This window comes from Talpa europaea (assembly GCF_964194135.1).
Source record: "Talpa europaea genome assembly, chromosome: 6".
Classification (NCBI taxonomy): domain Eukaryota; kingdom Metazoa; phylum Chordata; class Mammalia; order Eulipotyphla; family Talpidae; genus Talpa; species Talpa europaea.
Genome location: NC_140072.1, coordinates 14,600,902 through 14,615,862, shown reverse-complemented (window position 1 = coordinate 14,615,862; position 14,961 = coordinate 14,600,902). Strand labels below are relative to the sequence as shown.

The 14,961-nt window shown below is 50.6% G+C and overlaps 2 protein-coding genes across 2 annotated transcripts; both read left to right on the top strand.

Annotated features, from left to right (window-relative positions):
- Nucleotides 1–3,089: 3,089 nt before the first annotated feature.
- MPV17 (mitochondrial inner membrane protein MPV17) lies at nt 3,090–12,212 on the top strand (the record flags this gene model as incomplete). Its single annotated transcript, XM_084235423.1, has 7 exons — nt 3,090–3,159; nt 9,915–10,030; nt 10,193–10,285; nt 10,374–10,469; nt 10,701–10,733; nt 10,967–11,019; nt 12,143–12,212. The coding sequence occupies 7 exons, from the start codon at nt 3,090–3,092 to the stop codon at nt 12,210–12,212; spliced, it is 531 nt and encodes a 176-aa protein (XP_084091549.1).
- A 2,070-nt stretch (nt 12,213–14,282) lies between these two features.
- UCN (urocortin) lies at nt 14,283–14,663 on the top strand (the record flags this gene model as incomplete). The annotated part of the gene is made up of 1 exon (XM_084235184.1): nt 14,283–14,663. One exon carries the CDS (start codon nt 14,283–14,285, stop codon nt 14,661–14,663), a length of 381 nt encoding a protein of 126 aa, XP_084091310.1.
- Nucleotides 14,664–14,961: the final 298 nt, after the last annotated feature.

The following is a 14,961-nucleotide window of genomic DNA, read 5'->3' as shown; positions in this document are numbered from 1 at the left end:
TTGCTCCTGCTATGAAATATTCCCAATCACTGGTTATCTGACCCTACTTGAATACTTCTAGATAGTCATGTTTTAAAACCCTCCATTTATATCGAGTCAGAGTATACCTCTTTAAATTTTACCCTGCGTATTAGGAAACCTAGTCATTCTTCCCTGTGATTTCCCTTATAAGCATTTAACAATAGCTATCATGTGTTTCCCAAGTCTTTTCTTCTCTAGATTAAATATCTTCAGTTACTTTAACCATTCTTTTATGATTTTGATCTTTCATGATATGGTCACACTGTTGACTTATTAAACATGTTTAGCTATATTATTGCTATTATGTAGGTGTTTAGAACCCAACTAAAGTAATGTTATGTCTCAATCTTGTTAAAGTCCTTTTGTGGAATGCTGCAGACTCATCGTGACTGCAGTACAGTCTCCTAAGCAAGGACAGACCCCAGCAATGAGAAGTAGGCAAACCTTAGTCCTGCAATGTATAAGAGTATAATCTGAGTTTGGAAATAATCAGATGACCTCAGGATATAGAGAAAAGTACTCTTACAGAAGGGAGTGGAAATTACTTTAGTGCCTGTGTGGAGCAAACCCCTCTGGCACTCTAGATCAATAGACCAAATGAACACCTTTCTGCCTCTTCAATCTAGGGAATTATGTCAAAAATCACTTTAAGTAGTTCAGTTTTCCTTATGTACTGAAGAGGGTACAGAACTGGAAGAAGCAGATCATTAACAGCAGAGGGACCACAACCTTATCAGTGCAAAGGAGCCAAGTATTACACCATCCTGTTGTGACCCAGCTCAGGTTCTACCTTTTTTTTTTTTTTTTTTTTGAGCTGACTGATAAATGCCTTACATTTCAGAGAAGTTTGGTTCATTCTACACAGCAATTCCTTGATAGTGCGTTGTGAAGTCTCACACCAGGTGGTAGGAAAGTTGGGGCCTGGGGACCCACACTGATGAGGCTGTAGGTTGGTGCTGGCCTCTGCACCTGCTGCTGATTCCCAGCCCTTTTATCTACCCCAGGCTACTCCCCTTCCAATCTGCTCGCCCAGTATATCCACTTCATGCTATCTGTGGATTCCTACACTTGATTGCCTCTGTGTCTTTATTACCTTTGCTCACATTAGTCCCTCCAAGAGTGTCTTTTTCCATCTTTCCTAAGTCCTTTTCATTCTTCAAGATTCCAAGTCAAATTCCATCTTTACCAAAGAGCTTCCCAGATGTCTCTAGTAAAATGTATTCTCTTTTCTATGTGTTTCTAACAGGGAGGAAGGAAATGAGAACAAGTGTTACATATTATATACTTGATCTGTTTTCAGGTACTTTGTATGTTAATCTTATGAGGTAGGTATTACCCCACTCAATATCATTCTGAGTGATTAAGCATTCTGAATGAGATTACGAAACTACCAAATTATGGTGCTGGGATTTGAACTAGACTAATTTCAGGATACAACGTTGCAACTTAACATTTGGTGTCATTACATATACTAGTGTAAATTCACTCTACCACAGTTTTTTGTATATAGAAACCTTTAGTTAAATATTGAAAAATCCTCTTCCTGTGTTTCTCTAATATCTGAAAGTTCTTCCTGCCTTAATCATACAGGGATTAAGCAAATTGGGCTGGGACTACTGAGGTGGAGAAAGAGATTGCTGTCTCTTGAAGAATGGACTCCCTGGAGATAGTTAAGCAAAGGCTCTCAGCCTGACAAATACACTGCCAGGGATTTTGTTGTGTTTCTGCGATCCTAGGAAGGAAGTTGCACTATATTCACAAAATTTTAAACTGTTAGAGCTGGAAAGGGATTAAATCATCAAATCTGTTGGACTTCAACTGTTTCGGGCTTCTTTGTTTAAAAGTAGCTCTTTCTAGAAATTTGTTTAAAAGTAGCTGTTTCTACACACACACACACATACGTGCATACATACACTTACACACACGCACACATATACAATTGAGTTTAAGAACCAGGAGTGATACCAACCCCCCCACACACACACTTTGCCCCTAAAACCAAGGAGTCCGGTTTGAAAAACAGTCATTTCACAGAAGAATCTTAAATTCAAGTTTAGCGGTGGCCACTGCTGCACAGCCCGCTAGTTAATGAAACCTGTAACTAAACCTGAGGTTCTGTAATCCCAACGCTTGTCGGGGGTCACCTACCCAGCATTGCTAAAGGCTATTGTGGACAGAGCACGAACTAGCTGCTGTGAAGATAACAAATACAACAAGACCGAGGCTCCCAACTGAGGCTTCTGAAGATACACTAAAAAGGCAACGCCCGCCCACTTTACTATGGTTTATCGTTTCCAAACTGATTCCTGAAACAAGGACGTCAGGGCCGGGGCTCGGGGACCGCGAGGTCTATGGGTTGAGACCCGGGCCTGGACGAGACGGAGGCCCAGGTCGGGCCCCGCCCAGACCCGGCGCAGGCTACCGGGGAAGGCGGCTGTTCCGGTGGGAGCTGAGCTGCTCCGCCCGAGCGCGGGCGAGTCAGCCCCCCAGCGTCCTGGCGGGGGCCGGGCCTCGGGCGGAAGGGGCGGGGCCAGGCGGAAGTCCCGGCGCCGGCTCCGGTCACGTGCAAGGGGCCGCGGTCACGTGCGAGGGGCGCGCTCGCGTGCGGGCAGGTGAGTAGCCCGCGCTCCGCAGCCGCCGGCGCAGCGTGCCTGCTCCCCTGGGGTGCACCGCGTGTGTGGCAGGCGCGGGCCCGGGAGTGACAGGCCCCTTCTCCTGTGTGGCGTGGACTTAGGAAGGGTGTGGGTTTGCGCGTGGAGACGCACCGGGCTCTGGATGAAAGCCAGAGCTAACCTGTCCTCACAGAGTCCCGGGCGGGACGGCGGCCCCCAGGACCCTGCCTCGGGCTGCGGGGGGGGTGGCGGCTGGCCGCCTCCGGAATTCCAGGGGCGCCCCAGACTCTGACAGGAAGCTGTCCGGGAAGCATCCCTCCAGAGGCCTCTGCCTCTCTGGGACCCGTGGGAAGCGGAGAGGGCAGAGGGGGTGGGCGCGAAGGAAAGTCTAGCGTGTCTTCCGTCGTGGGGAGGAGCACGGGGGTGAACCCCTCTCCTCTTGGCTTGACAGGATTCATGGCACTGTGGCGCGCATACCAGCGGGTCCTGACTGCTCACCCATGGAAAGTACAGGTTCTGACTGCTGGTGAGTGTCTCTCTGGCACCCGAGTGGGACCAGAGCTACCTGATTTGGGAGGAAGAAGCTCACCCAGAAGACTCCTTGAAGAGCTGTCTGTCTGTCTGTCTGCTTCTCAAATTGTACCCATACTGTTATGGAGGGTGGGTTTCCAAGGCTATTCTTAAAAAAGAGGGTATGACTAGTTGACCTAGTTGTAAAGTCAGATCTGGACGTCCTTAAAAAGCTGAGATGTAATCTCTTCAGGATAAAGGCATTGCTCCAAGAGGCCTTAATTTAGATAACTAGCGATAACAGATGCTCTTCTAACATTTTGGTGTGCCAAACACTTTCAGCACATTAATGTTATCTCATAGGGTGAACTAGGTTGCTTGAACCCACTTTTGATCACACATCGATAAGTGCTGGAAATAGGGCTGTTACCCCAGTTTGTTTTTCTTAGTTTTTTTTTTTTTAATCATAGCAACTCTTTTTTTTTTAGAAGTACTTTTTTTTTTAAATTTTTATTTATTTATTTATACAAGCACTGGGTACAGTCAGAAGCACGGGAGGGTGAGAGAATTCACCAGAGCCAGAGCGGGGAGCAGAGCAGGCAGAAGGACCGAAGTACACTGCTGAGGGGAGCAGCAGGCGGCAGGAGAGGTCTGCGTGCCATGTGGGACCCTCCTCCGGTGGCCGGGGAGCAGCCGGGGATCGAACCGGCGCTGCAGAGGCTGCGGGCAGCTTTGCAACCCAGCGCTCAACCGCTGCGCCACCGGGGAGGCCCTGTTTTTCTTAGATTTTTAAAGTGAAATATAACTTAAAATACAAAAGGATAATAATACAGTTTAAAGTATTAAAACAAGTACTCCTGTATCAATACTCAATTTTGAGATCCCTTGAGCACTTCTCCCTGACTCAGACAAGAGATAACCACTTTATTTTTTTTTTTAAAGATTTATTTATTTATGCATAGAAGAACTGGAGTACAGGCCAGAGATGTGGGGGATGAGAAGATTCACCAGAGACTGAGCAGGGAACAGAACAGGCAGGTCGACTGTAATAACACTGCTGAGGAGAGCAGCAAGTGAGACAGGCGAGGTCTGCTGCACCATGTGGGTAGCTCCCTGGCCAGGGATCGAGCTCCTGCTGCAGTGGCTACAGGTAGCTTCATAGGTTGCGTCTTAACCCCTTACACCACCTGGGAGGCCCCAAGAGATGGCCACTTTAATTGAGTTTGGTTTTTATCATTCTTTTTGATTTTTTAAAAATAGGGTTCTGTTACCTATGTTTAAATCCCCAAACAATATATTAAGCAAAGATTTAGTAATTCAGTAATTGAGTTTCGACCTCATAGAGCTAACCCAGTGACTTACCTGCATTTGTTACCTTCTCCATTTTGCTGTTACCATCTTTGTTTCACAGGTTAGCTAACATAAGAGGGGGTGGCGCAGAGTAAATTTTATAAGGGAAGGTTTAGAAGGTCTGTGAGAATTAGAGTAGTGGCAAGGGTGATGGAGTTAGGATGGGGTCTTCCCTATGTTTAAAGTAGGGGAACAGAATTCTAATGAGAACCGGTTGGCCTCTGAGAAGCAAAGACCGTTAAAAGGGTGTTGGGTGGACAGAAATCTTGTTATTAATATAGCTCCACATCACCACTAAAAACCTCATTGGCCCTCCCAGAGTCCCTTTCCAGGCTTATGTGCCCAACCACCCCATGTCTTGTCCTCAGAGTGTCCGTCAGCCTGTATGACTCACCTGGCTGCGTGTGTGGTGACTCATGCAGGACTGTATGGCTGTGATGGGAACTGACACGCTGGGCCTTTTGCCCAGCCTCAGATTCCCTCAGGGCCTCTAATGCCAGAAGGAAGGTTCCCTCTTGTGGTTATCAAGAATAGGAAAGGAAGGATAATCCTTATGTTTTCCTATCTAAGGGATCTGCAGCTGACTAGAAGCAAGTGCAGATAAGTGGCTGAGCTGGGGTGCCTGTCTTGGTGATAGAGCCCTGTGGCTCCACACCTGCAATCTTTCTGAGGTTGTGGGGACATTTCAATGTAGCCCTAAAGCAACCTCTAATTAGAGGTGTCCTCTGACTTTTCCAAGTCTTTCAGGCTTTTCCTTCCCTGCTGCTCAGTGTATTTGGATCAACCACAAATAAAGGGAGGAAGTAGATTTAGATTACAGAGCTGTTTTTAGACCCCATCACCGTAGTTCGTACAGTTCCATGGGCTAACTCATCACACAGGAAAACAGAATAGAGATTTCAGGCTTCAGGTTAGAAGACCACAGTTTGAATAGCACTTAGTAACTGTGTGAGTCAGGCCAAGTCAGTAAATCTCTTTGGGCCTCAGTTTCTTCCTTTAGACCTTATGTTTAGTTACGTGATGATCTCACGGATTCATTGTAGGAATAAGTCTTTGAAAAGGCATAAAAAATAATTTTAAAAGCTAAACAAAAAATTTTCAAGGCTTAAGGTGTTGGCCTTTTATATGAGTGTTGTCAACCCAGACACAATAAACTGTTCTTTTTAGAGTGGTATTTGGATTGGGTTTCCACTTACCATAAATCTGAACATGGATAACTATGTAAGCCTTGCTTCTCCAAAAAGCAGGGCAGAAGCTTCTGGGCAGGTGCTTAATTGTTAGGAACTGGAAAGTAGTCCTATGCAGGCAAGAGGGAGAGTCAGTATAGGGAGAGGCAGCAGTCAGCACACCTGACTGCTCAATCCCTTAAAACTGACTGAGAAGCTTCCTGAAAAGTCCCTTAGGACTATATATGTGAATAGTCTTCTCTGGAGAAAAGGAGAAACCTTTACCCACCTACTCCTGCCCAAATTGGTCAAAGCTTCACCCCATGGGATAGTTAACACCCCTGTGCTACCAGGCTGCACAAGCACAGTCCCCAGACAAGCATCCACAGTGCCGCCCCAGGTATGACACAGGCCTGAGGGTGGGATCTATCAGGTAGAACTGCGGCTTAGTGGCTGGAGTAAGGAGTGAGTCAAAAAGAGCTGAAATGGTTCAAAAGAAGTGTTAGTTACACCCATTTTTAGCCAAACCAGAGTTAGGAACAGGAACAACCTAGACAAAGATCTGTGTGTTCCGCAGAGTCCGAGTCAGCCCTATCCCGTCCCTTCTTTGGGGCCCTTCCAGTCTCCAGTGGATCGAGGGTTCAGCTCCATTCATCTTCGACCACCCTGATCCTGCTGTGGGAACAGCTAAGCTTCTGCAGATACTGGTTTCCCTGGAGTCTGAATTAAGCCAGGAGCTAGGAGCTCAACAGGCATTAGAGACCATCTAGTCCAGCCCTTGACACTACAGAGAAGGAAACGAGGCAAGAGGGCAGAGTGACATGCACTGAGATCTTGCGTGCTCACTGGAGAACTGCATAGAACCCGGGCCATTTCCCAGTGTATTGCTCTATGCTTACACTGCTGGGGCCTCAGGTCGCTGAGTGTACCCTGTCTGGTCTGGACTTAGATAACTGACAAGCTGCTGAACCTCCATTTTGTCTCACTTTCTGGCAGGAGGGTTCAGACCAAGAATGGGGAGAACATTCAGACCAATCCCAGAGAATGCACATTCCTCTCACCACTTAGCTTCACCTTCCTCTGGCAAAGTTTTGCTGGGCAACTCATGGGGAGGAAGGAGTCAGCAGCGCCTCTGGCCCTGTGCCAGTAGCTGCATACCTGCTGACCCATGCCGCCTACGCTCAAGGACTTTCCTGCCCCTCTGCATTCTCATCTTCCACTAACACTTTGTTTTCTTGCATGGAAGACTCCACACAAAAACCAGGAGAAGAACAAAATAAGGGAAGTAGGGAATTTACCCCCACCTGTGTCTAGGAAGAGGGGGTAGAAATTGGGGCTTTTCCACTAGTGGGCAAGGGGCAGTCCCAAATACTGCTGGGAGGCAGGCTCCCCCCCACACCTCCCTCTGCTGGATCCGGTGGTGAGTGACGGCATGAAAACTGGCACCTACCCAGGGGCATGATGTCACATCCGCACCAGTGTCTGCCCGCTAGGCTTTGTGCCCAGCCCGGCATTGGGGCATCACTGCCCAGCAGCCCCAGGTTCCTGCCCCATTGGGACTCGGGCCTTATTTCTGCAGACCCTCGGCCCTAACCACCTGGAAACAAGTCCATGGACAGGACAGCCAGATCACTGGAAGATCCAGATAATTATGTCCCAAAGAGCCTGGGTTTGACTTGAGGCTGCTTGAGCTCTGGGGTTGGAGGAGATGGAGTGACGAATCTGAATGTCAGACTGACTGCTCAGTCAGTGACTTGGATCAGAAATCAGGCCCGGCTCCAGGCTGGGACCCTGCTCCATGCTGTGACCAAAGCCTTAGACCACCCAGGAATTGATGGAGGCCATTGCTGTGGGGCGGGGTGGCTGATGAACAGAGGGAGACCTCTGGGTTCTTTTCTGTCTGAAATGGCCAGAACTGGTGGCTGTAGAGCTGCACACACTTACTGCAGTGATGACTCTGTCCCCTGGTAGTCCTCAGATTTGACGGGCACAATTTGGGTGCCTAGAATCCATCTTAAAGACTACAAGCTTCATGACTATGAGGCTAGAAGTAAAGGACTTCTGTTTTCCTACCTAGCTGTGTGACTGCTGACAAGTTGTGAAGAGTGAAACACTCACCTCACTTTATGACTATTTCTTCCCCAGGAATATTGCCCACCCCACAACATGGCAAGAACAGAAGTGATCCCATTCTGGGGAGTCAAAGACAGAGGGGAGTGCATTCATACAAGAGGTATCCTTGATAAGCATGGCTTTGGGGCCTTATTTGAACAGGAACCCATGCCAAGCAGCAGTCACAGTAGCCTCTTGGCGCCTTCTGGCCCCTGAGTCCAAGCCAGGCGCAGCTGGGACTTCCCCGGCTTCCTGTTCCTCCTTGGGGGAAGGCCTGGTTTCAGGTCCTGGCCTCACTTCTTAACCAAGTCACCCCCTCACTCAAAGACATTCAGTGGAGGTATGACCCCTTTCTCCTAGGCCTTTAAGGAGGACTAAATATGTGAGCCCTTCGTAAACTGGAAATATCTGCCTAGGTAGAATGTTAGACTGTTAAACACCCTTCGTTTAGGAAGTGACTGGCTGTGTTACCCCTACCCCTGGTCCTCAGTGTCAGGGTCACTCTTCCCTTTATGCATGACCAGGCAGTTGGTGACCCCAAGTTGTCAGAGGAGGGATAGAGAGGTAAGTGCTAACTGCGTGGAGAGGGCAGCAAGCTTTCAGTCTCATCTGATCCTCATACCTTGAACCTCAAGTACTGCCCTTTGGGCTAGACCTTGAGTACTTCTGTCCTTTTGAGGAGCAGTCCTGTTGTTTGCTATAGTACATGGGACATTTGTCCTCTGAGCATCCAGCAGAGGCTTGGTTAGGTGTGGTAGGGAATAAGAGAACAAAAATGCCTAGATTGTTCTATCCTTGCCCTCTGGGAGGGTCTACCTAGGCATGTTCTGGGAAGACCCTCCACCACTTGGGGAATTCAAGGGAGAAGAGAGGTAGGGAAGCCTTTTGGGTAAGTGGGGGTGGAGCTGCACCATGGCTAGAGTGCCAGCAGCCTAGGTCATCTATAGGTGCCAGCCCCGGCTCTCAGCGCCACCCCACTTCCTCTGACGAGCTTCTCAGGGGCAGGCCATGAGGCGGGTGTGGGGGAAGAACAGTGAATGTACAGCCAGCACAGACGTCAGAGGCAGCTCTGGGCCAAGGAATGGGGTTGAAGGATGTGTTTGCCCAGTGCTAATTGAGGGCACAGGGAAGGTGGTGGCTGCGGGGCTCTAGGGGGGCTCTCGTTACTCAGTGAGATGAACAGACAAGCCAGAGATCATACGGTCACTCCCAAGCGGCCCTTTAAGTGTGTGTTTGTTGGAAGCCATCACGCCACCTTAACTGACAGGGGTTCTGTAAATAGTGATTATTTCTATCTTGGGTTTTGGGTGTGGGTGTCTGACTGGGCCTGCATGGAGTTCGGTGTGCAAGTGAGGGGAGAAGATGTGGGTGCAGAGGCCTGAGGGGAGACGTGACTGTAACACCAGCTCAGTCTGAGTGGTGAATGGGGAAGCCTGGGCTTGGCCAATTGTGCTAAGAGGTGACTGGGACTCCTCCTGAGAGGATTAGTAGCTTACCATTTGTCTTCCAGCCTGGTACCATTCAAGTGCTTGTTTTAGAAAAAGAGTTGTTCTTGCTGTTCTCCACAAATATGGACTCTAACACCAAGGTGAAGGACATTGCCCAGGATTTTGCCTTGGGTGGGGGCGAAGACCAGGGTTCCCTACCATTGCACATGTGGCCTGTTATAGTACAGTGTCCTGGGAAGTGCTCTGTCTAGGAAAGCAAGCCACCTGCTCTTGTGTTGACTCTGCCGCTTAATGGTTATGTGAGGTCCTGGACCTTCATATCCACTATTCTAAAATAAGGGGTTTGGATAAAATTACCCAGAAGGTCTCTCCAGTTCTGACAGTTGCTGGTTCACAGTCCCTGGCACCTTAGATTCTCCTTCCTCTCTCTGACTCCTTCGTGGCTCAGTGTGGAGTTCATGGACCCTGGCCTGCTCAAGGCTGTTCGTCCCAGTTTCTAGTACGAGGTGTCACCAGCTTCGGGAAAAGAGAGCTTGGAAGCAGCAGGAAGGGACTCTAGGGAAGGGCTGTAGGCCCCAGAATTAAGCCCTTGGCTTCAGAGTGCCGGCGCCTACTTCATTTAGTCGACTTGCCTCCCTCCTTGGTAGGCTTCTTTCCCCAGGAGTTATCCTGACCGTACTTGTTTACCTACACAGGGCTGCTGATGGGTCTGGGGGATGTTATCTCACAGCAGCTGGTGGAGAAGCGAGGTCTGCGAGAGCACCAGACCGCTCGGACCCTGACCATGGCCTCTCTGGGCAGTGGCTTTGTGGTAAGTTCTGCCAGGGCTGCCATATCATCCTTTGCTCTCCCTTGGCCTCTCACGTCTAGCCAACCTTGAGTGTCTGCTTCCCTTGGGACTTGGTTTCTAACTCTAAAAGCCAAGTGCTCCCTTCACTGCATCCCTGCTCTGCCATCTGGGCTTTACTTCCAGGGCCCGGTAGTAGGAGGCTGGTATAGGGTTTTGGACCGGCTCATCCCTGGCACCCGCAAGGTGGATGCACTCAAGAAGATGGTGTTGGATCAGGTGAGCAGAAGGAAATCAGGAAGGGTGAACTGTGTTGTGGGTGGCTGGGGCCACAGGTGCTCCCAGAACTCTAATTTCTCTTCTCTAGGGGGGCTTTGCCCCATGTTTTCTAGGCTGCTTCCTCCCACTGGTAGGGGCTGCCAATGGACTGTCAGCCAAGGACAACTGGGCCAAGCTGCAGCGGGTGAGCTGGGCAGGATTGGGGAAGCTCTTGGGCTGGCAGTGCTAGGGGAGTGAGACAGTCTTCATGGCACAGAAAAGGGGAGCATGCAGATAGAGACCCAGGCTCTGGAGGAGTGGAGCAGAGAGGGCGTGGAACAGGAACGTGTTCTGGAACTATCACACTTTGTGATAGACTGGGAGGGGAGCTGCTTGAAAGTGCAGGCACTAATGTACTCCTTTTCTGACTCCTCAGGATTATCCTGATGCCCTCATCACCAGCTACTATGTAAGAGCTGACACCTCAACTGCCTCTTCTTCTGCTTCCTTGAGTCCAGAAGTGCCCAGGGATTGTGGGTTCTCCTGACATAGAAACCCCACAGTTGGGATCACTCTCTTGCTCCCAGTTGGGAAAGCACTCAGGAAAGCATTCTCCTGGTTGTCCATCTTGTTCTTGTCTGCAGAGGTTGGAGCAAGACCAGGCAAGGCAGCCCCCCAACCTTTGCCTTCTCTTTCTCGTAGCTCTGGCCTGCTGTGCAGTTAGCCAACTTCTACCTGGTCCCTCTCCACTACAGGTATGACAAATCCCTATGCTATCCTTCAAGGAAAAATCCACATTACAAATATTTGGAGACAAGGTGGTTCTCATTTCAACCTTGCACTACTTTGGATGGCCCAAAACACTTTGCCCTGATCAGTGCTCCTCGGGCCTCCGAGCACTGTATTGCAAGCCTCCTACCCGTTACCTGTTCCAGAGTATCTGCCACTAACCTTTTGTCAGAGGGTGTCCTGTTCCACAAGCCAGGTCTGTATTCACCCTGAGCTCTCTGTTTGCTGAATATCTGCAAGGGCCATGTCTGGGCCAGACAACCTAGGCTAGACAGAAAGGTGGACCACATAGAGCGAGTAGGATCCAGGCTGGCCAAGTTAGTCCACTGCAAAGTATGTCTTACACTAATAATAAAGGTAGTTGCTGAAGCTGCAATAAAGGATATAGTAGATCTTGTGTTCAGTGGTTAAAATTTATGTTGGTGAGGCAGGATGCTTTGGAAACAGAAAAATATAAAATTCTTCAGAGAAAACAGGGTCAAATTTTTAAATGAAAAGCATAGCTAGGCAGCTCTTCCTGCCCGCTTGTGTCTATGCAAGTGTCTTTTACTCTTCTGTCCCTTTCCCTAATAAACCTGTCCTTTAAATATAAAAGAAAAAAAAAGAAAAGCATCGCTAAAAGGAATAGAAACTTATGAGCCAAATCCTAAACATTAGGGTTCTGGCAACACTCTCTGAAACTACAGCAAAGTAAATTTAAAATAAAGAGGAGTTACTTTATATGTCAGGCAGTACATTTTTGGAAGGTGAATTCTCCTCAGCTGGTACAAGATGAAGAAAGGTGTGTATTTAGAAGGGACCTGGACAGGGGCATGGAGGACAGAGAGGACAGAGCCATGCATGGCAAGAGAGCTGCTGAGGGGATTTGACTTTGAAACTGTTGTCCAGAAGACACAGCGCTAGGACAGCACCAGAACCTGAGCTGGCTGTCCTCTGGTCTGAGCCAGTGCCTCACGCCCCCCACCCCCCGCCTGAGGGGCAGATGGAATCTGAATCTGGACACTCTCAGAGATAATCTCTCCTTTTCCATTGCACTTCCCTCCTGGCTTGTCCCTTCTTGCTCTTCACGATGCCTTTCCTGTTCCTTAGGTTGCCTGTTGTCCAGTGTGTTGCTGTTATCTGGAATACTTACCTGTCCTGGAAGTCACATCGGTCCTAAGCCTGCCTCCCTCCCATGCTTCCACCTTGCAGTGATGTAGCTTACCCCTGGAATGGGCAGGCAACCTCCTCAAAGTGCGCTTACTAGTTTTCATCAGTTGCTTGTCAAAAATTAATGGGTTAGCACTTTGAAATGGCTCATCTCACCCTTAAATGTAACCTGATTCCTTTTGAAGTCACTGAAACCTTTATTATGGTCTTACACCCACCACATTGTAGGTACTTCATAAATATTGGGTGAACAATATGATTTGTCAACTTTAGTTTATACCTGTATTCCAGCAGATGCCTCTCATCCCTCCTCTTCATAGACCATTTGTTTCCCTAACTCTTGCCAGCCTTGGCTCCAGCTTTTTGGGAACCCTTCCTCAAACCTTTTAATTGGCACCTCTATAAATATTAAATACATAATCTGGAGCTTGCAGAGGCACTGAGTAAGCCCTAGCAGAAAACTGTTGGGGAGTCAAAACTTCTAACGCTGGAAAAAACCTCCAAGAAGCTAGAAAGAAGAGTTCACCACGCTCAGTCCTTTCGTATGAGGATGGTGAGGTCCACAGCAGTGAGATAACCTGTCCACATCACTCGTTAGTGGCAGGTACAAAGGTGCACACAAGTCCTATAGGTTGAATATTTGCAGCATCCCTCTCCCTGCCAATGTTCATAGTCTAGTGTCCAAAGTAATGGTGTTTGGAGTGGGACCTTTGGAAAGTGAGTAAATCACAGGACCAGGGCCCTCATGGTATTGGTACCTCTGAGGACACCAGATAGCACCCTCCCACCTTCCACCATGTGAGTCACCATCGTGAGCCAGGAAAGCGGGTCTTCAGCAGACATTGACTCTACTACTGCCATGATCTGGGACTTCCCAACCTCCAGAACTGTGAGAAATAAATGTTTATTGCATATAAGCCACCCAGATTGTGGTATTTTTGTTATATCAGCTCAAATGGACTAAGATGAAGTTTTCTTCCTACCCAGTGATCTTAATCTGGAGGGTGAAAGATGTGGTAATGTTGCTGCACTGGCTCCCAGGAGAAAAAATTAACTTGGCTAAGCTACCACTTTGGGGAAGACTCAAACAGATGGACCAGTCTTTTTGTGATCTGAAAGCACCCTGAGATCAGAGGGGCACCCCCCCCTTTTTTTTTTTGGTGATTCTTTAGTCAGCTAACCCTAGAATTTAGATCCTAGAGCTAAAATGTGATTTTTAAAAATCTGGCTGCCTCTGGGTGGGCGCTATGGTGACAACGAACTGCCAGCTGCCAACAGTGCCCTCCAGTTTGCTGAACTGATAGCTGGGGCTTGGCACTGAGCAGCAAGCACCGTCCCTAGGTGTCTGGCCCCTTGTAGAGGCCCAGGGCTGGGTCAGCACCACGGACAGCTCCGCGATCCGCCTGCCTTCCTGTGCCGGAGCCTGGCGGCCGGGACTGCGCTGCGGGGGGGACCGGTACTAGTCACGGACTATCCCAGGCGGGTAGGGGGCTCTTGGCCCCCAGAGCAATCTTTGCAACCTGGTCACCTTCTCGCTCTCCTGCCCGGTGCCGCTTCAGCACCAGCCTTCCGGGCGCATGCAGCGTCCCGAGGCGCGCCCCTCGGGGTCTCACAGCCCGCCGGACTCGCGGCCGCGGTCGTCATGCTTCCACAATCAGTGCATGCTCCTCGCTGACGTCAGCCGAGCTGTCCTGGCGCTATATAAGGCTGGCGACGGTCCCGGGACAGACCCCGTGTTTCCCAAGGCGCCCTCAGTCCGCCCCGAGGGACAGAGGCTGAAGCTCCGTCCTGCGCGGTGCAGACGCTCTCCGGCAACCGTGAGTGGCTCCGAGCGTCGGCCCAGACTCCGGCACGGGACTCCCGGCTACCCCGCCGCGACCCGCCGGGAGGGAGGGAGGGTAGGAAGGGTGCCACGGGACTGGGCAGCGGCCGGGGGCTGGAGGGAAGGGTGTGGGCCTGGGGCAGCAACTGCAGCGGGCGGTGGGGTTCTGGACGCGCGCGGGAAGGGAAGTAGCGCTACCTGCGGCTGCCCCAGGCGCACCTCACCTTGCACTCCCGTGTGTCCAGGGCCGGTGGCACCATGAGGCGGGCGGGACGCGCGGCTCTCCTGGCGGCGGTGCTGGTCCTGGCACAGTTGCGCCCGGGGAGCAGCCAGTGGAGCACCGAGGCAGCGGCGGTCGGGGTGCAGGACCCGAGTCTGCGCTGGAGTCCCGGGGCGCGGAACCAGGGAGACGGGGCCCGTGCGCTCCTCCTGCTGCTGGCCGAGCGCTTCCCGCACCGCGCGGGGCCGGGCCGATGGGGAGCCGGGACCTCCAGCCCCCGCCCGCGACGGGACGACCCTCCGCTGTCTATTGACCTCACCTTCCACCTGCTGCGGACCCTGCTGGAGCTGGCGCGCACGCAGAGCCAGCGGGAGCGCGCCGAGCAGAATCGCATCATATTCGACTCCGTGGGCAAGTGATCGGCAGGGTCTGGGGCCCTGTAACCCCGGCCCGTCCCTTCTCCCGCGCCCACCCGGCGGGGCCAGGCGCGACCAGAACTGACCCAGTCCCGCGGGACTAGAGCCCCAGAGATGCCCTGAGCACTCCGCGTTACTATTTTTTAATAAAAGTGCTGAAGAGCCTTTGGCTTCCGTTGCAGGGGGTGGGAAACCACTGCAGGGTGGGAACCCGTGGGAAAGTGGGGTTGGGAAAGTGGGGTTTCCCCGACTGGCAGGAGGAACCAGGTGCTGCAGGAGGGCTCCCCAAGAAGAACGTTCA